The sequence below is a fragment of the Oryctolagus cuniculus genome, chromosome 10 (assembly GCF_964237555.1).
Source record: "Oryctolagus cuniculus chromosome 10, mOryCun1.1, whole genome shotgun sequence".
Classification (NCBI taxonomy): Eukaryota; Metazoa; Chordata; class Mammalia; order Lagomorpha; family Leporidae; genus Oryctolagus; species Oryctolagus cuniculus.
In genome coordinates this window covers 29,797,392-29,818,543 of record NC_091441.1, presented here as the reverse complement: position 1 = coordinate 29,818,543, position 21,152 = coordinate 29,797,392, and the positions used below count along the sequence as shown (strand labels likewise).

The 21,152-nt window shown below is 43.7% G+C and overlaps 1 protein-coding gene across 15 annotated transcripts in view; it reads right to left on the bottom strand.

Annotated features, from left to right (window-relative positions):
- The window catches only part of SMAD2 (SMAD family member 2), a 93,497-nt gene that overhangs the window by 48,210 nt on the left and 24,135 nt on the right, over positions 1 to 21,152 (bottom strand). For 14 of the 15 annotated variants that reach the window (XM_070050203.1, XM_051851976.2, XM_051851973.2 and 11 more), the window contains one exon: positions 11,519 to 11,804. In XM_070050203.1, the coding sequence (XP_069906304.1) occupies positions 11,519 to 11,754 (236 nt within the window). In that variant the 5' untranslated portion in view covers positions 11,755 to 11,804. Of the gene's footprint in view, positions 1 to 11,518; positions 11,805 to 20,901; positions 21,036 to 21,152 lie in introns of all 15 variants that reach the window. The other variant, XM_002713521.5, reaches the window with a different exon arrangement.

Below are 21,152 nucleotides of genomic sequence, written 5' to 3'. Positions count from 1 at the left end.
CACAGTTTCAACTGCAGACTTTCACGGCACTCTGAGGACAAAAATAACTTTCCTTCACTGCCCCCAACCGGATTGGCTCAGCAATTTGGTAAATATTATATCCCCTGAAATATATACAAAACCAAGATGTAAAAGAAAAAAGCCTGTGATGAGGGAGCTAATCAGAAATCTCCTAATATATTTCTCTAATTTAAGCATTTATAGTTTTACAAAAGCCTCAAAATGACCATTTCACACAGCTTCCCATAATAACCCAAATACAGAAATGGAAGTAATATTGGAATTTGAGAATAAAGACTAACTTAACACTTCAAAGAAAAACATAGCAACAGAAGAAAACCCTAGTTACACAAGTTATAATAAAATAGTCTCTGAAAATAGAGCATCATTGGATAATTTAACAGGTATCATGGTCAAATATTTGTGTAGAATAAAAGTTTGTTTTGTTGGAATGCACACACTTGATGCAAATGCCTCTCATGTCCCTCGAGCTCCCCATACCTTCTTCCTGTTCCTGGCAACCACTGAATCTGGAACACCACACTGTCACAAGGAGGAAGCAGAGAGCTCATAAGACAAGCACTTGGTGAGCTCCCTTCATTGACTTCCAGGAAGCTCTTGTCAGCCTGCTTTCCTCCTTTTTTGCATTAAATTGCAACAAGATCTCAAGGCTTTCCCAGCCATGCCCAGAGAGATGTATTAACAATAAATCTCTTTTCTGAAATGGAAGATTCAGCTTGAACTAGATCAAAGCTTCATCGTCTCAGTGAATTCTACTCACTCCATGCCCTCCAGGACGTGCCAGCTGCCATCTGTAAGGCCCCTCCCGGTCCTGGAACAGTGGCAGGGAGTTCGAGGGCGAGGGCACAATCCTGCCTGGCTGACTGGACTGCCATCTGCTGCAAAGCACTGTGGGGCTGGGCTCCCGTGGAGGTCAGAGGCCCTACAGTTGCTTCCTCAAGCAGCGACTTCTCAGGCTGCTTCCACGCGGGTCACTTCGACCCTCCATCCACGTTGGCCTCTTGATCCTTTTAAGACAAATCCAGCTATCTCACTCAAGCCTGCTCAATGAAATAACGCTTTCATCTTTGACTATCAAGTGCAGCCACCCCATCGTGACTTCTTCCTTTCACTGATGCAGAGGCAGCTCCAGCTCGTCTTTCACTTCTCGGCTTGTCCGCATAGAAGTCAGGTCTCAGTCTATCTCAAACCTCCGCAGACACACGTAAAACTGAGCAGTTCTAGTGAAGTCACCAATCTGGACAGAGGAGAAGGGAAACGCTACCACATACTCTCCCCATGGACGTTCTCCCTAGCATCTGTCCCTGGAGGCCTTCTTCCTTGGGTCAGCCTGTAACTGTATGGACACTCCTCTCAGGAAAGCCTTTCTGCAAGTCCTGCAGCAGCTGGGGGAGGGGCTGGGATGGGAAGAGGGTAGCTCCTCAACACCGACTGTAGGTTACTACGCACTGTCCATTGCTCCTGGATTTAGGATGCATTATGAACGCATGCCAGAGGAGTTTCCACGGCAACTTTTGGTTATGGTTCTACTTCCAGATCAAACATGATCAGGTCACAGCAAGCCAATATTCCTTTTGCAACAACTACAGAAAGGGGGAGGGGAGGGGAGGCAACCTGCTCAAAGACAATGCACAGCTGCCAAAGCAGTGAGATCCAGACGACCTAGACTGCAGCAGAAAGAACACTTTCTAGGTGAAATGAGAATCCTCTGCCAATCCTCTCCAGGGGTCATCTGCAGGTTCTAGGCACAGGCTAAGGACTGGGTTCAATCTGGCAAAAGAAACTTTACTGACTACACAGTGGAACTCTGACAATCATGAGAGCCTCTCCCCTCAAGTGAGTATCAGATTCTAAAGCTGAGGGGTGAAGACTCAAACTGTGAAAGAGTAAACAGGAAATCTCCCAGTGTCTGTGGGATCCAAGAAGGGAACCTCCGGCCCATGGGCTGTGTAAGGCCTGCAAAAACCATCTGGTCTGGCCCTGCCGAGGCAGCTGCAGGCAGGACTCGTACACATCTATAGCAGCTAATGTTTTAAGTTGAGAATTCTGTGTGGCCTGCAACTAGTGTTATAAATATCCAAATGGCCCTTGGCAGAAAAAAGGTCCCCCCCCACCCCGGCAATTAGGTGACAGCCAACCAGGTTTTCAATCACAATCTCAGTACAAAAGGTAGAGTAAGCCAGTAATAGACTACACAAAATCAGGATGGCAACCCAGTCCCAACCATATTCAATCTGATTACAGAGTAAGATGATAGGCCTCTCTTGCTATCTACCTGACTTTGGTAGGGTCAAATACTGTTTGGGAAGACATCATTGCGGCCAACAGAATACTCTTAATACATGAATTTTATATATTATATGCAGTATATGACATAAAACCAAAATTACATGATCTGAAGAGGTAGGAAAATGTGATAACCTAAAAAATGAATAGATAATAAATAAGTATATGATCCAGACACTAGAATTTGTAGACCAAGTCTTTAAAGTAATTATTATAAACACATTAAGAAAAACAGACAAAATGGAGAAATTCAAGAGAGACCTGAAATCTAAATCTATACCATCTAAGGAACATACTAAAACCATACTAAATACTGAAACAGGCCGGCGCCGCGGCTCAATAGGCTAATCCTCCTCCTGTGGTGCCAGCACCCCAGGTTCTAGTCCCGGTCGGGGCGCCGGATTCTGTCCCAGTTGCTCCTCTTCCAGGCCAGCTCTCTGCTGTAGCCCAGGAGTGCAGTGGAGGATAGCCCAAGTGCTTGGGCCCTGCACCTGCATGGGAGACCAGGAGAAGCACCTGGCTTCTGGCTTTGGATCAGCGCGGTGCGCCGGCCACAGCGGCCATTGCGGGGTGAACCAACAGAAAAGGAAGACCTTTCTCTCTGTCTCTCTCTCTCTCACTGTCCACTCTGTCAAAAAAAAATATATTAAAACAATATTTGAAGTTAAGAACTTATTAGGGGGCCAACACTGTGATGCAATAGGTAAGGCCACCCCCTCCAGCACCAGCTGGAGCTCCCAGCTGCTCCAGTTTCAATCCAGCTGCCTGCTAATGCACCTGGGAAAGCAATGGAAGACGGCCCAAGTACTTGAGCCCCTACACCCACATCAGGGACCAGAAGTTCCTCACCCCTCGCTTCGAATCTGCCCCCAAAATACACAAGCTGTAAATGAGGAAACAGGAAAAAATAAGAATACAGTATTGGAGACATTTTAATGTTAGGCTAAGTACAAAAGAAGATTTAAGGCAAGAATGTAGGACATGCCAAACTTATGTTTACTATTATGTTTCCTCTCCATAGTCCACATGTGGTACTTAACTCCTTTGCAGGCACCTTGAGTAGTGATACATTTACTTTATTGCCAGTGGGGACCACAGACCTGGAAATACTCTACCACAAAACAGGAAGGGGTAGGAGTAAATAGTATGTTTAAATCTCATCCCAAATAATTATCATCTTTTCAGAATGTAGTCAGTCAAATAGGAATGGTCCGGGCAAGCTGGAATGGGGCCACATAAAGTTGGAAAGAGACCAGGAGCATTGGGAAAACAAAAATGGTTTAATTTTTATAACGCCTATTATTTCAGCAATGCTGACTCTCGTCCCTGCAGCCAATACATTCAGCTAAAAGGACAAGGAAAAGTGCAGATGTTGCCTACTCCATCAGCTGTTAAAATTACACAGACTGCTTAATCTGAGTATAATTCATTTTGTAAAGGTACAAAGGACAAGTGGGTATTTTCTCTGACACAGTAACAAATATGCCCCACACACATGTGAATGTATCATCTACACACAAATGCTCTGAATATCGGGGTCCTGGAGAAGCCTTTTCAAAACATCAACAACTGTAAACGCAGGCACCAGATGAAGGGCAAGGGCTTACACAGCGCCCTGCAGAGTGCACTTCTCAGGATCCCAGGGCTCATCATTCACAACCTCAAAGTTCTAATTTGCATCTACGAAGTTTCATGGTTCTAACTCACTTTAACGAATAATTGTTGCACAGTTGAGTAAACTCAATTATGCATAATATGCTGCTGTGTGGCAGAAACTCTCCCTAAGACACAGCCAATACAAGTTGCCATCTAAAATGTAGTGAGCTTCCCTGGAGAAAATAAAAGGAAGGAGAATGAAGATGTGGAGTATCTGTGACTATTTCAAATCAACGTATCCCTGCTGCAGAGCTTTACAGTTTACAACCTTCCCTAGAGTGGTATGCAGAACTAGGTATCCTGCCGAGATGGCGCAGGCTCACTGCCCCGAGCTCACACTCAGCAGTCACCAAGAAGTGACTCCAGCACAGGTTCGTCAGTGTCCGAGTCAGCGCCCATCAGCACAGTGCTCCCTGCATACCTCAATACACACACACATCTATATGTATGAATGACAAGGCGAGAGAACCATCCTCTTCTGAAATAAGGAAAAAGAATTAAAGAACTGAAGAACATTACAGTTTTGGTTCAAAAAGACTTCTCTTCAGCTGTTTCTGATTATCCAGAGAAGTAACAGGAAATGAATATAAAAACTCAAACACAAACTGACAAATCCCTATAAAGTTATTTTAAATTACTCTGATGTTTAAAACTTTAGGAGATGCAAAACAAAATTCAAATGTCAATGACAGCATTAAAAAAAACATATTACCCTGAAAAGATACCTATGACACAAATAATAAAACTGTCACCCAAGAGGGAAACTGGGTGACAAGAAAACAAGGGTGGGTGGGAGACTTACTCTTTTACTGTGTAATCTGTGGTTGATTTTTGAATCATGCGCACGTACTTTTTGTTTCTAAGTAACATACTTTTGGAAAGCAGAAAGTCATAAAAGAGAACGCTCAGAAAATGAAAACAATTGCCCTTTAACAGAAATACTGACTTCAAGGAAATGAAAACATAATCAAGTTTTTTCTCTAAAGACTGATACCCAGAATATATATAAATACATATGTATATATGATTTATTTATTTATTATTTGAAAGGCATAGTTACTAGAGGCAGAGGCAAGTCTTCCTCTGGTTCATTCCCCAAATGGCCGCAACAGCCAGAGCTGGACTGATCCGAAGCCAAGAGCCAGAAGCTTCTTCCAGGTCTCCCATGCAGGTGCAGGGGCCCAAGGACTTGGGCCATCTTCTACTGCTTTCCCAGGCCATAGCAGAGAGCTGGATCAGAAGTGGAGCAGCCAGGACTCGAACTGGCACCCATATAGGATGCCGGCACTGCAGGCACTGGCTTTACCCACTATGCCACAGCAACAGCCTCGATAATCAAGTCTTAAGTAAGACAATTAACCTGCTTAAAAATCCCACTTAAATATTTAATTATGCAGGGTATAAACATAAAATACAGTTTTACATACAAACACGAGTATTAGGGAAAAATATTTAGGTCATCAATTAAGTAACCACTATTAATTTGACTTCCAAAGTTTAATGATTAAGTATAACATTTCCAGATGTATACTTTGCAAACTAAGAAAATGCCTATTTCTATCTTGTTACCAAGAATAGTAAATATTATAGAAAGCATTTTCTAGATCCATCAAGACGATCATAAAGTTCTTCTTAAATATGTGTGGTATCCCACATAAACAGACTTCCTACAGTTTAATCAATCATGAATGCCTGAGATAAACCTTCCCTACTTATGTTTTTGTGGTTTTGTTTTTAATAAACCACTGAATTCTTGTTTCTGATATTTATAACATAAAAAGAGGCTGGCATTCCGGTGTTGCAGCAGGTAAAGCGACCGCCTGAGACACCGGCATGGGAAAAAGTTCATGTGCTGTTTGCTCCACCTCTGATCCTCCAGCTCCCTGCTAACGGGCTGATAAAAGGCAGTAGAAGATGGCCCAAGTGCTTGGGCCCCTGCCATCCATGTGGGAGGCCCAGATGAAGCTCCTGGCTTCAACCTGGATGTTGGGACCCTCTAGGGAGTGAACCAGCAGATGGAAGATCTCTTATGTCTCTCTTTCAAATAAATAAATCTTTAAATACATATATAACTTAAAAGACAATTTATGTGAAAGGGACAGAGAGATTTCTCATGTGCTGGTTCACTCTCCAAATACCCCCACCGCTGGCACAGAGCCAAGTCAAAAGCAAGAGCCAGGAGCTGGGAATTCCATCCTGGTCTCCCAAGAGTGAGCCCAGAACCCAAGTACTTGAGCCATCACAGGGTGAGCATTAGCAGGAAGCTAGAATGAAAGCAGAGTTGGAACGCAAACCCAGGCACTCTTGTATGCGCTGTGGGTATCCTAGGTGGCATCTTAACCACTGTGCCAAATGTCTATCCTGATACTCAATTTTTGGATTTATGTTTATAAGTGAGATTGATGGGGCTAGTGTCGCTGCACAGTGGGTGAAGCTGCCGCCTGTGACACTGGAATCCCATGAGGGTGCTGGTTCAAAGCCCTGGCTGCAGAAGATGCCCCAAATGCTCGGCTCAGGCTCCTGAACTGATGTGGGGGACCTGCAAGTGTCTCCTGGCTTCAGATCAGGCCAGCTCCAGCCACTCCAGCCATCTGAGGAGTGAACCAGAAGATGGAAGAGCGCTCATGTGCTCTGTGCTCTCCCCTCACCAATAAATAAATAAATCTTAAAGAAAAAAAAGTCCAGTGACATCTATATAAACAGAAGCTGACTTCTCTTCATACTGGAGATTGGTATGAACACTTCTTTTAGTGTCTTTGTTTAGTTGAGTATTAAATGAGTTCAATTTTTTTTTATTATTAGCATTCAAGAAACAAAGGTTTAGAACTGGTGGTTTCTAGTTCTTTGCTATGATAAAAAATACTGAAATAAACATCAGAAATATCACCATATTCTTTGTTTCCTAAGGATGAAAGATGAAAAATGTGCTTACATGGTCAAGACATCACTTTAGGAAAGCCTTTATAATTTATGATTATGAAAATAAAGTCTGTGTCCCTACACATTTATGCGTAACAGATATTACAAAACTGCCATTTTGGGGCCCAAGGTGCCTTGCTTTTAACTTCACAAAACTCCGTTCCCATAGATTTTCAATCCTGTTTCACTGTAAATTATGTGTTCAAAGTCAATCTTCCTTCTTATGTGATCCTTACAAAAATATCAATCGTGATTCTGATTTTATGATTGAGATATCACACATTCCCCAGTCTCAAAAATGTGTGAGATGGAAAAGCTTCAACTCTGTATTACTTAGCTCACTGCAGCTTAACAGGCAAGTTCCACTTCTGAATTACTTTGTCTCTTCACATACAACAGTGAAAGGAATCAACGACGACATGTATCTAACCGCAGCTTCAGACCTTCTTAAAGCCAGGACTGTTCTGTCCTAGCTTCAATCCCACTCTAAAAAGAGGGGTCAAGTGGGAGGGTAGGAGGAAATTCTTGAGACAACAAAACTGGCATTTTAACAGACAACATTAGCCATTTAAAAAAAAAATTTATTTTCTTGAAAGGCAGAGTGACAGAGAGAGAGAGAGAGAGAGAGAGAGAGAGAATATGACTCTTCCACCTACTGGTTCACTCCCCAAATGACCAGAACAGTCAGGACTGGGCCAGACTTCTTTTCCATCCGGGTCTCCATGTAGGTGGCAGGGGTCCAAGGACTTGGGGCATCCTCTGCTGCCTTCCCAGGTGCAGTAGCAGGGAGCTGGATCAGAAGTGGAGCAGCTAGGACTCAAAATGGCACTAATATGGGATGCCAGCACCACAGGCAATGGCTTAACCCACTGTGCCACAATACAAACCCCAAACCACTACTTAAAATTAGGTAATTTTGGGGCTGGTGCCGTGGCTCACTTGGTTGATCCTCCACCTGCGGTGCTGGCATCTCATATGGGCGCCGAGTTCTTGTGCCTGCTGCTCCTCTTCCAGTCCAGCTCTCTGCTGTGGCCCGGGAAGGCAGTAGAGGATGGCCCAAGTGCTTGCGCCCTGTACCCGCACGGGAGACCAGGAGGAAGCACCTGGCTCCTGGCTTCGGATTCGCACAGCACCGGACGTGGCGGCCATTTGGGGAGTGAACCAACGAAAGAGCTTTCTCTCTGTCTCACTGTCTAACACTATCTGTCAAATAAAAAAAAAATTAGGTAATTTATGTATCATGATAATATCGATGAAACTTATTTTAGATTTATAAAATCATAAAATATTAACACTTGCAATTTTAAGTAAATAAGCTTACATTAAATCAATTTGTATTACAGCTTAAATAACTGTTTCCTAGCCTCACTTCCAATCTTTTACACTCCATAAACAAGTTAACTGAAATACAACTAAGATTTAAGGATGTTTACTAGTTAAGAAATGACTAATAATCTAAGATAATGTAAAATTACTAAAGACACAGCCATATACTTTATATGGCACCCAACTACAGTGTAAGAAGCCAAACTTTCTGATAGACAACAATTCATACTAACAAAATCTACATTTTAGATCTACAAAAATTTACTTAATTCTTTGAAAGGCAGTGTGACAGAGAAAGAAGGAAAGAGATCTTCTATCCATTGGTTCACTCTTCAAATGGCTCCAACAATCAATACTTGGCTAGGCCAACGCTAGGAGCCCGGAACTCCATCTGGGTCTTCTACATGGGTGGCAGGGGCCCAAGCACTTGGGCCAACACTTGTTGCTTTCCCACACATTAGCAAGGAGCTGGATCCAAAGCAGAGCAGCCAGACTTGAACCAATATGGGATGCTAGCATTGCAAAATGGCAGCTTAACCTGCTATGCCCCAATGACAGTCCCCAAAAATCTACACTTTCAGCATAAAAAACTCAAAGAATATAAACAAGTTTCTAAAATTAAAGAAAATTTTGATAATGAAAATAATTTATGAAAAAGCTCTAGAATATGAAAAGAAAGCTCTATACGAGGCTGTAAAAAGCATGAAAAAATGAGAGAAAGACACGTGACCGAGGTGACCTCTGTGGTTCAAATGCCTCCCACAGTTCACTTTCACCATCAGGCGCTTAAAACAGTCCGCTCTCGGGCTCCGCTCTGGAAAACCACTGCAGTGCTAAGCTGAGCCTTAGCCACAGCTGTCCAGAAACTCCATCTCTGTGCCCCAGAGTACCCTCTGATGAGGTGGACACCCACTAACTGGTCTCCCTGCCTCTACTCTTTTTTTTAATAAATAAATACATTTTTAAAATACATTTTAAATATTTATTTATTTATTTGAAAGTCAGAGTTACACAGAAAGAGAAGGAGAGGCAGAGAGAGAAAAAAAGAGAGGGAGGGAGAGAGGGAGGGAGGGAGGGAGGTCTTCCATCCACCGTTTCACTCCCCAATCGGCCACTATGGCCGAAGCTGTGCCGATCCAAAGTCAGGAGCTTCTTCTGGGTCTTCCCACGTGGGTGCAGGGGCCCAAGGACTTGGGCCATTCTCCACTGCCTTCCCAGGCCACAGCAGAGAGCTGGATTGGAAGCGGAGCAGCCAGGACTCGAACTGGCGCCCATACGGAATGCCAGCACTGCAGGCAGCAGCCCTACAGCTATGCCACAGCACCTGCCCCACGCTATCTCTACTCTTGACAGCCTCACAACCAGTTTCCTCACTACAGCCAGACAAGGAACCTGAAATCCAACTGAGTTCGGAGCCTCCTGGCCCTAAGACGCTCTGAGGACTCTGCCCTCAGCGACCACACTCAGCTGTGTGAATGCCCCAGCACACACGGCATGCTGTCACTTTACAGCCTATAGAGACTCACCCCTGCCACCTCCCACCCCTCCCTGTGCCCTCAAAGGACACCAGCCTGTTTGGGACCCTTCAGCAAGAATCCCACCTACACCATCTGCATACCTCACACACACTGCTCTCAAGGAAATGGGCTTCAAGTTCCTCCTCCACACCACCAAGACCCCACTCGCTATTACTCCTCCAGAAGCAGTCTCTGGACCTACACCTACCTCACACCCACCACACCTCGTGAAATTATCTTTTCAGCTTATCTCCTCTACCAGAGGCAACTCAAAAGCGAGGAATATATTTTAACCCTGGGGAGGAGGAACTTACCAGGCATGCCATGGGCGTTTTATGTTTACTGAACTGAAATGCCAACCACTATGCTAAGAAAAATTAACAAATACAGCATGACTTGTCCCTAGCCAATTTACTAGCAAGTCCCATCAGCTCGACTTCCAAAACACATGCCCAATCTGTTCACTTCCCATGCCAGTGCACAGCCACACCACTCAGCTTCCATCATCTTAAATTTATACAACTCTTAACAGCTTCCTAACTGCCCTGCTTCTGTCCGCCTTTACACCACACACACACACACACACACACACACACACACCTATTCCCCCCAGCATCTCTCCAGCAGCCAGAATGATCTTGTAAAATGTAAAATGTTTACATCCTTTAAAAAGTGATTAAACAAATGCCTTATCTGCTTCCCATTATATTCAGTGTCCAACACTCACATAATCAAACTCTTTCCACATTTTGGACTCTCCATCCAGAGGGCTCCTTCCCAGTCCTCCAGTCCAAACAGCCACTTCCCCCTCCCAGCCTTCACCCTGCTCTTTCCCTGCCTGGAGGCCTCTTCCCTCAGCTCCCTGCTGCTCCCGCAGCGCTCAGCTCAACATCACAGCCCAAGCAGAGCTGCTTTTCGTCCTGCAGTCACTCCCTAGCCTGTCACCACCCTGGTCTCCTTTGCACTCACACCCGTGGTCAATCAGAGTTTGTTTCCTTCCTGTTCACTGTGTGTGCTTGCCCAGGAGGAGAGCAGGAACTTGGGGTTTTGTTCTTTCCTGTCTAGAAATAGTGCCTCACACATAGCTGGCACTCAAGCATTTGGAAAACACAAGACTTAACTGACAAAAACGGTCCTTATTTAAGATATATCTGAAAGAAGTAAGGTAAAAAGAGATCACAGTCTACCAACTGAGGCAGCAAATACCCTACTGTTAGTGTTTGCAGTGAGGCTGGTGTTATCGAGGTCTGTGATCTACAAGCATCGGTAGTATGTTTCTCAAAGTTCACCCGGAATATGTCAAGCATATTAGTTTCACATGCTATAGACACTAGCCCAAATGTATGATCACAAACAATCATTTTAGAGAATCCCACATTTTTGACACTTCCCCAAAACCCTATAATGTACAAAAGTCATGAAACATTTAAAAACCACCCACCACTGTTTAAAGAGCAACGCTTCTAATAGTGGTGCTTCCCTGTAAGTGATTCTACATGCCGAAAACCTGAGCCTCGTCGGTATGGGGCTTATCTTCCAGACAGGTTCTGACTACCACCCCCGACCTCTAAGGACTGCTCTCGCTACTGCTTCTTCTTGGAAGTAATGCTGAAACTCTAAGTACCTTATTCTGCTTGATCAAATCTTCTCACTGCTCAAGAAAATGATTTGTAAAATCAACAAGTCTTAACTGGTAAAACAAAATTGATGACAGGTTAAAAACAGCATATTCATTCAATTCCTGCAAGCGTTTTCAACAGTAAGGTCACCCCGACTTCACTAACGACACTCACCTTGGTATGGTGACACATTTAGTATTACAATTCTGAGTGGTGATGGCTTTCTCAAGCTCATCTAGTCGTCCCGTTTTCTTCAGCTTCTTCACCAGACTCTTCACGGCCTTCTCACACCACTTCTCTTCCTGGCCATTCTGCTCCCCTCCTCCCGCTCCTCCAGAGCCACCGGCCGACTTCTTCCACCCCAGCAGTCTCTTCACCACTGGCGGAGTGAACGGCAAGATGGACGACATGCTCTCACAAGAGGCGGACCACACTGCGAAAAGAGCCTCCTGTAGCTAGCCTAGAAAAGATATTGAAAGGATCATATGAGACTAATTTTAAATTTAACTAAAAATCAACACATTATAGAAGGAAAACTAAAAAATCATACAGGGGCTGGCACGGTGGCACAGTGGGTTAATCCTCTGCCTGCAGTGCCGGCATCCCATATGGGCGCTGGTTCTAGTCCTGGCTGTCCCTCTTCTGTTCCAGCTCTCTGCTATGGCCTGGGAAAGCAGTACAAGATGGCCCCAGCACTTGGGCCCCTGCACCCGCATGGGCGACCTGGAAGAAGTTCCTGGCTTCGGATCACCACAGCTCTGGCCGTTGTGGCAATTTGGGGAGTGAACCAGTGGATGGAAGACCTCTTTCTCTGTCTCTCTGTCTTTAACTCTACCTCTCAAATAAATAAAATTAAAAAAAAGAGACAGATGTTTCAAATTATTACTTTTACAACCATGAAAATATTGTCTTTACTAATTTAAATGGTCTGCAGAAACAGGCTCTTCAGAAACAAAGACAATGTTACTACAAGTACCAAAGTCTTATGGACAAATACAGTAATTCTGCAAATAAAATCCTTTAGAGAGATCTTCCATCTGCTGGCTTACTCCCCAAATGACCGCAATGGCAAAGGCTGGCCAGACCAAAGCCAGGAGTTTCATCCAGGTCTCCCATGCAGACACAAGGATCCAAGTCCACTGCCACTTTCCCAGGCTAGGCATGTTAGCAGGGGGTTGGACAGTAAGTGGAGCAGCACCCATATGGAATGCCAGCATTGCAGACAGCCGCCAAATCTGCCATGCCACAACACCAGCCCCTACAAGTAAAATCTTTCTGAACATTATTATCCCTATCAATATGACTTCATATTTAAACTCTTAATAGTATCAATGGTTAAAATATTTTTTACAAAAACAAAGTTGTTTTCATTTATAGGGCTTCAATTTGTTCTCAAAAGACCTAACAAAAATACACTTAAAAAGTACAAGCCCACTCTTGCCAAAATTTTAAACTTTCATAACTAAGTAAGTATCATAAAACAAAATTCAAAGTTTTAAGATGGGATGGAGTTCCTGGCTCTTGGCATCTGGGCTGGGGTTGTTGTAACCATTTGGGGAGTGAATAAGTGGATGGAAGATTGATCAATTACTCTCTCTTTTCAAATAAGCATTTTAAAAAAATAGAATTATATTAGAAATAAAGTTTTAAGAAGGGAAAATGCATGAAGTCCAAAGTAAAAACAAGAATAAAGAAATAAAGGTAGGGAACTCACAATGTGGCCCAGCAGGTTAAGCCACTACATGCAACACCGGCCTCTCACATAAATGCTGGTTGAGCCCTGGTTGCTCTGCTTATCATCCAGCTCCCTGCTACTGCATGTGGGAAAGCAAGTGCTTAGGCTCCTGCCACTCCTGTGCCACACCTGGCCCAGCCTTGGCTACTGGAGCTAGGTAGAGAGTGAATGAGTTGATCGAAGATCTGAGTCACTCTTTCAAATAAAAAAAAAAAATCTTAAAAAAAATTTAAAGGTAAACAGAGCCTGTGGAAAAAAGGTCTGGTTCACCTTCACCTGCCTTTAGCGGGATGCCTAATTTAACCTCTTTTTGAACATGTCTTCATTTTCATCCAAGCAATAGTGTGAGTAAAGTTGAAACAGTTTCTCTTCCATACCAAAGTGCAATTTATAAAAGTATTTTCATGTTATATTTATACCTACGCTACAGGCTTATCGCACCTGCAATTACAAGGTAAGGTATTATCTTTTGATATTTCTATGAAAAATGAGGATTAGCTTCCTTTTATCACATACTTGCCTTCTTGTGAGAATTAGCTCCCAATTGTAATTAAATAATTATGTATATAATATTGTTACTTGATGAGATTGAGCAAACTATGTTTCTTCTTATACATTTTTGCTTTCCCAGAGTTTTCTTATCTTTCATTGGCTTTCTATGTATTTACCACAAATTCTTCCCACACTCTGTCCCAGTTCTTCAATTAAATGTTTCTTAGTCAAAAACATCAGCAAGCAATTAGCTCTCCTTATTCATAGAACCCTCATATCCTATAGCCCTGTGTTCACCCACTCCAAACCAAACCAATACTCATCACCCTGCTGGGTTACAGTTGTCCTAGGAACTTCCTTCTCTCTCTGGGAGGGAGCCCCTACCTCTTAGTACCACAACTTCTTCTTTTCTTGGTTCTCTCCTCAAATGCCTGAGGGCTGTGCCAGGCACAAGTCAGGAGAATGGATTCCAATCCACGTCTCCCACACGGACGGCAGGGACCCCAGTCATCACCTGCTGCCTCCCAGGTGCGCATGAGCAGGAAGCCGCACTGGCAGAACAGCAGCCAGGACTCAGACTACTATTAAGCTGAACCACAACACCCACCACACACCAGGTTTTTTATTTTCTTTTAATAACTTGATATTAAAATAAAGAAAAAATATATAAAATGACTAATATTGACAAAAGGAAACATGAAGACTTTCACCTCTTTATTTCAAGATTTACTAAAAATCCTTATTATCGATAGAGACTGCACATAAGCAAAAAAAAAAGGAAGAAAAAGAAAACCAATGGATCAATGGAAAGGAACGGCATCTAGAAATAGAAACCCAATTTCCACCAAGGCACCAAGTCAGTCTATTTTCAACAATTTCTACACAATCTGAAAGATAATAAACCTCAACTACTATTTCATACCATCCTTGCTGGGAAAACATCTTGAGATCTTGGGAGGAAAAAGGCCTGATATTTTCATGACATCAAGACATTAAAAAACAAAAACCAGAAAGAAAAAAAGCAAACTATCAAAATTAAAAATAAGGTTGTCAGTGGGTTTGAGTACAGCAGTGAAGACACAACTTGGGACACAGTCACCCCTTATCAGAGTACTGGGGTTCCCAGCTCTTCCTGCTTCCTTCTTCCTGCTAACGCAGACCCTAAAAGGAAGCCAGGTGATAATGGCCTGAGTACATGGGCCCCTGCTATCCACACAGCAGACTAGATGGAGTGCTGGGCTCCTGGCTTCACCATGGCTCAGTTCTGGCTATTGTGGGCATATGGGAAGTTAGCCAGCAAATACAAGATCTATCTCTTGTCTCTTGCTCTGCCTTTCAAATAAAATATGTCTTTCAAATAAAAATGAAAAACATATGCGTATCAAAAAAATACCAGTGAAAAATGAGTAGACCAGGGAAAGTTTTTTATAGTTCATATATCTGATTAAGAACCACTATAGAATATATATATATAAACACAAATCAAATTTTTTAAATGGAAGCCAGTGTTGTGGCATAGCAGGTAAAGCCACCACCTGTGGCACCAGCATCCCATACAGGCAGCAGTTTACTCCGCTTCCAATCCAGCTCCCTGCTAATGTGCCCAGGAAAGCAGCAGAGGATGGCTCAAGTGCTTGGGCACCTGCACCCACATGGGAGATCTGTAGAAGCTCCTGTATTAAGCCTGGTCCAGCGCTGGCCTTTGCGGCCATGGGAGTGAACCAGCAAATCGAAGATCTCTCTCTCCTCCTCTGTAACTCTTTCAAATAAATAATCTTATTTTAAAAATTAAATGTAAAAAATGAACTCAATTACTTGTTAGATTTAAAGAATTGGCCGGCGCCGCGGCTCACTAGGCTAATCCTCCACCTAGCGGTGCCGGCACACCGGGTTCTAGTCCCGGTCGGGGCGCCAGATTCTGTCCCGGTTGCCCCTCTTCCAGGCCAGCTCTCTGCTGTGGCCAGGGAGTGCAGTGGAGGATGGGCCAAGTCCTTGGGCCCTGCACCCGCATGGGAGACCAGGAGAAGCACCTGGCTCCTGCCATCGGATCAGCGCAGCGCACTGGCCGCGGCGGCCATTGGAGGGTGAACCAGCAGCAAAAGAAGACCTTTCTCTCCGTCTCTCTCTCACTGTCTACTCTGCCTGTCAAAATAAATAAATAAATAAAAATTTAAAAGAAATTAAAAAAAGATTTAAAGAATTAACTAGAGGCATTTCATGAAAGGAAAAGGAGCACATTAAGAGGTGTTTAATGTCACCAATCATCAGAAAAACACAAATTAAAACCACAATACAATGCTGTTTCAAACCACCTAAAATGGTTTAAAGATTTCCTGACAGTACCACATGCTGGTGAGGACGTTAACATGAAATATGAGCATTGTCACTACCGATAAGAAAAAAAAGAAACCGCAAGCTCAGTTTCTTCAAACACAAAATTACAAAAGTCAGTTTTAATTGTAAAGTCAAGGTGTTAGCAAGACTGGACCTTTAAGTCTCCTCTTGTCTTTTTCAGCTTCTAGTGGCTGCCTCTACTCCTTAGCTTGCTCCCTTTCCTCCATCTTCAATCACCCAATCTCTGCTTCTACTGTCACACTGCCTTCTCCCCTCCCACAGTCAGATCTCTCACTACCACCCTCTAGTAAGGACACCTGAGATTACGCTTAGGCCCAGGCAGATAACCTGAGATAATCGACCCATCTCAAGACCCTTAACTTCATCACACCCACAAAACCTGAATATCTCTGGGGACCTTAGCCTACTAGATGGAGCAAACGGAGTCTTCACACATTGCCGAATTCAGTATGAAATGGCACAGCGCCTCTGGAAAAATCAGCAAGCTCCTACACACCCATCTAGCCTGCATCACAACTCCCTCCTAGACATATATACAAGAAAAATGGTAACAGGTCCACAGAGACCTGTACAAGAATATTTATAATCATATCCAGCCAAAATATCAAAAAATGGTATATTCACATAAAGGAAAATATGTTGCGCAAAAGATACCAAACAGAGCATCCACTGTGCGACTCCAAGCAGGTGATACAAGCTCAAGGACGGTCTCAGAGGCACTGGGGAAGGGAACAGGATGCTCAACAAGGCACAAAGGACCTTTCTCACATGACAAGCCAGGAAGGACGTGAGCACACAATTATGAAAACTCATGAAACTGAATATTTAAAGTTTTTGTACAGGATGGGCATTGTGGTGGAATGGGTTAAGCCACCTCTTGGGATGCCCGCATCCCATATCAGAGTGCCTGGTTCAAATCCTGGCTACTCCAATTCTGATCCAGCTTCTTGCTAATGCACCTGGGAGATAAACGATGGCTCAAGAACTTGGGTCCCTTGACACCCATGTGAAAGATCTGCACTGAGCACCTTCAGTCCCAGCCCAAGTTTTTGCAGGTACCTGGGGAATGAGCCAGCAAATAAAGATCTTTCTCTCTAATAAATCTTTTAAAAATCATGTCTATGAACTTAATTCGAAAAAATTTTAAATGTGTCTGGAAAGTTCCATTAAGAAGTTCCTTAAACAGATGTTTTCATTTAAGAACTTCTCCAGGAGCCAGCATTGTAGCTCAGCAGCTTAAACCTCCACCTGCAAGGACAGCAGACCAGGCTGCTCTACTTCCCATCCAGCTCTCTGCTAACGGGCATGGGAGAGCAACGGAAGATGGCCCAAGTACTTGGGTCCCTGCACACACATGGGAGACCCAGAAGAAGCTCTAGGCTCCTGGCTTCAGCCTGGCCCATCCCCAGCCATCGTAGCCATTTGAGGAATAAACCAGTGGATGGAAGCACTCCCGCTCCCCCTCCCCCCTCTCCCTCTTCCCCTCCAACTCTACCTTTCAAATAAGTAATTAAAAAAAAAAATCCTTAAAAAAAAAGTAAAACTAAATAACTTCACCAAACCTTTAACTTCTTTAGGAAGGAAGTTGCGACTGACCGAAAGATATTAACCTAAAGGCATCCGCCCACAACTTGCAGGCAGCCCTGGAAATACATCTAGGCACATGCTGAGGAACAGGCCTGGGGTGGGAGGGTGGAAAATTGGTTTTTATTTTCTTAAGGACAAAAATGAGAGCCCCAGTGACATCAAATCACAAATGTTACTGAGGTACTGACAGTAAGGTGGCTATAATAGATATACATTAACTTTAAAACTTAAGAAAGTTAAATACAACCTCAAGGAAGAACTTTGGATGTTCTTAACGCCACTTTAACACATGGTCTTCTAATTGAAGATTCGCAGACCTTGACACAGTTTGCTAGAAATTAATGGTCACAACCTAATTAGGAATCACATCACTCACCTCAAAAGGGAAAAATAATTAACGGGTCCTCAAGCTCTGTTCAGGAGACTGCCCCAAGGGCCTCCCAGAGGAGGGAGCATGGTATGCCCAGCCTCGCAAACCTGGCCTAGCACCCTTCCCTAGGAACACAGGACTCCACAAGGTGCTGCACTGGCAACACTGACTCCAGCCATGGTTCGGACATTAAAAACCTGAAAGGAGTCAATAACACCACTGTGTCTCTCTTTTTCATGATTATTACTGATGAATTTATTTGAAAGGCAGATTGAGAGAGAGAGAAAGGGAGGGAGGGAGGGAGGGAGGAAGATGCAGAGAAAGAGAGAGGTCTACCATCTCCTGGTTCACTCCCCAGATGGCCACAACACCAGGGCTGGGCCAGGCTGAAGCCAGGAGCCAGGAACTCCATCTGGGTCCTCCTCGTGGGTGGCAGGGACCAAGTACTCAGAATCTGTTCTGATGCCTTCTCAGGTGCATTAGCAGAGAGCTGGATCAGAAGCAGAACCACCAGGACTCAAACTGCACTATGACATGGAAGGCCGCAGGTCTCAGGCAGCAACTTAACGCTGTGTCACAATGCCTGCCTGTCTGCCTGCGTTTTTCTTTAGCAATATAGTAGAAAGGGTGGGAAAGTGCCGCCGCTCAGAGGGAGGGAATTATAAAGCAAGTAAAGAAACAACAATGGGAACTTGACAGGCGCCTCATTTAACTGTGTGCAGGAATGGACTCTAGAGTACACATAAATGTGCATTAGAGTATATAAAGCTACATCTCACCAAAACAAAGCAAACAAAACTCCATCAAATACATGTAATAATCCACCAACTAAAAGCTTGGGTCTACGAGGCAGCAAAAAAGTATACCCGGCTCCCTCTGGCCCCGGCTGAATTCCCACACTGTGCCACAAAGTATGCTCTAGGGGCGCCAACTACATGAACCTTAACTTCGTCTGACAGTCAGCCTAGCACAGAGAACCCGATGAATTCCACCTCTGACAGCACGTCACAAGAGTGACACCAGAGCAGAAACCTGGAGAGCACACCAGGCAGAAAGCTCGACATGCTTTCTAGAGACAGGAAACATTTTAGGAGCTACAAGAAAAATTTAGGTTATCGCTAGAATACGGAGTACAGGAAGCACAAGGCCAGCCCAGATTTAAAAGCTCAAGACAGAACTTAGTGCTAATGACAGGAGTAAAAGTTCCACTATTTCAGAGACAACTCACGTGTCTTACTGACTCACTGCATGTGGACAGTCAGGGAGGAGAACGCAAAGGTAACTGAGTGGTACGGTAACCATGACTGGAAGTTTCAAAGAGGAGCAAACCTGAGGACTGAGTTACATGGTCAGTTTCATATAGGCCTGATTAGTAAGTCAGTAACCATGTGGTCACAAGGCCAGAGCAAGCAAGAACTACAGCAGACTGAGGACAGAGATTAGTCAGTGCACAAACCAGTGAGAGCCCTGGCCCTGGACAGGCAGAGAGGATCCTATCTTCCAAAAACCAAAAGCAGGCTTGGTTTCTGAGGACAAGTCCAAGCTCCAGCTCCACACCAGTTGTATTCCTAGAATTAATCTGTCTGAGACAGCCTAAGTAATCTCTGCTTCTTTTGAAACACTGTTAGAAAAAGCAAAATATAAACACAATCTACATAAAAGTGCCCACACTTTTGGCTCAATTATTATTGGCCAGCATTGTGGAAAAGTGGGTAAAGCCACCGGCGTTGAAGGCAGTTGCAGGTACCCCAAACACTGTTTCAAGTTCCTGCTGCTCCACTTCCGATCCAGCTTCCTGCTAATGTGCCTGGGAAGACAGCGAAGATGGCCCAAGTGTGTGTGGGCCCCTGCACCCACATGGGAGACCTGGATGGAGTTTCAAGCTCCTGGCTTCAGCCTTGGCTAGCCGCGGCCATCACAGCCATTTGGGGAGTGAGCCAGAGGATGCAAGACCTCTCTGTCTGCGAGTCTATCTCTGTTAACTCTGCCTTTCAAATAAACAAATCTTGAAACAGAACTTAACCTAAGAAAGTCAATAAACGTTTATAAATAAACTCACAAAAATGAAAGTGATTCTCAGAATAAACAGTTATACTTTTGTTAGTAAAAATGTTTTTTAATTTTTAATTTATTTGAAAGGAAGAAAGACAGGCAGAGAGATCCCCCATCCACTGTCACAACAGCTACAGCTGGGCCTGGCTGAAAACCAGGAGCCCAGAATTGGACACAGCTTTCCCACATGGAGCCACACAGCTGAGCCTCCACCTGCTGCCTCCAAGAATGCGCATCAGCAGGAAAGTGATTTGGAAGTTGGGCTGAGATCTGAACCCAGGAACTCCAACATGGGATGCACGCATGCCAGGTGGCAACTTCATTGCTCTACCAAACGCCTGCCAAGAGAAATGTTTATGGGTTGTGATGTATTTTTGAGGGTTTCCAAGTTTCCTATGAAATATTTCAAAATTTTTGTTCTTCGTAGAGAGGAAAATATCTTAAATGTAAGCCTACTCTGGGTCATCCGAATGACCATGTGGCCTGCACTGCCACATGATTTCTTACAGCAGCAGCTATAATCCCCGGGGAAGTAAGGGAACACTTGCAGTTACCAGTTTTACATTTGCATGTCTCAGTAACCCTGGGTGGCTAACATGGTCACTATCTCTGGAAAATTTGTTAATAAAACGGTATTTGTTAGGAATGCTGTTAACATATTTCAGTTAGTTGAGTTCTTATTTTAAGAAACCAAAGCATACATTTAGGCGGTATTTCTGAAATATAAAGATGGAATGCAAGTTGAAAAGGAATAATGTGCTCCAAGTTGGACAACTGGAATTAAACAAAAAAGAAAACTAGATTTATGACCAAGTTATCAAAATGTAAATGAGACATTTACAGAATATATGCAGATGTCTTCTATGGCACCAAGTGCTCTACTCAAATTTTTTTCAGCATTGCAAGAACTGAAAACTTAAGCTCAGATGCTAAATGTTTCTAATTCCAATAGTAAATGATACTTACATAATGCACATTGTAACAGAAGACTTCACCACTCAATGAGAAAGCTTATAAAACGGTACCATAGCAAAACCAGGATTCTGAGGTTACTCATCGGGAAGTTTCAGTTGGGTCAAAGATCTGATTATTCTGAACACCTAGTAAGTAAAACCTCCAAGTTAGTACTAACTCTAACAGTTTTACAGTGGCATTCTCTGCATGCTTTATTCAACCACAGGTCACCTTCTCTGCAGACCTTCAACTGTCAGTAGTCC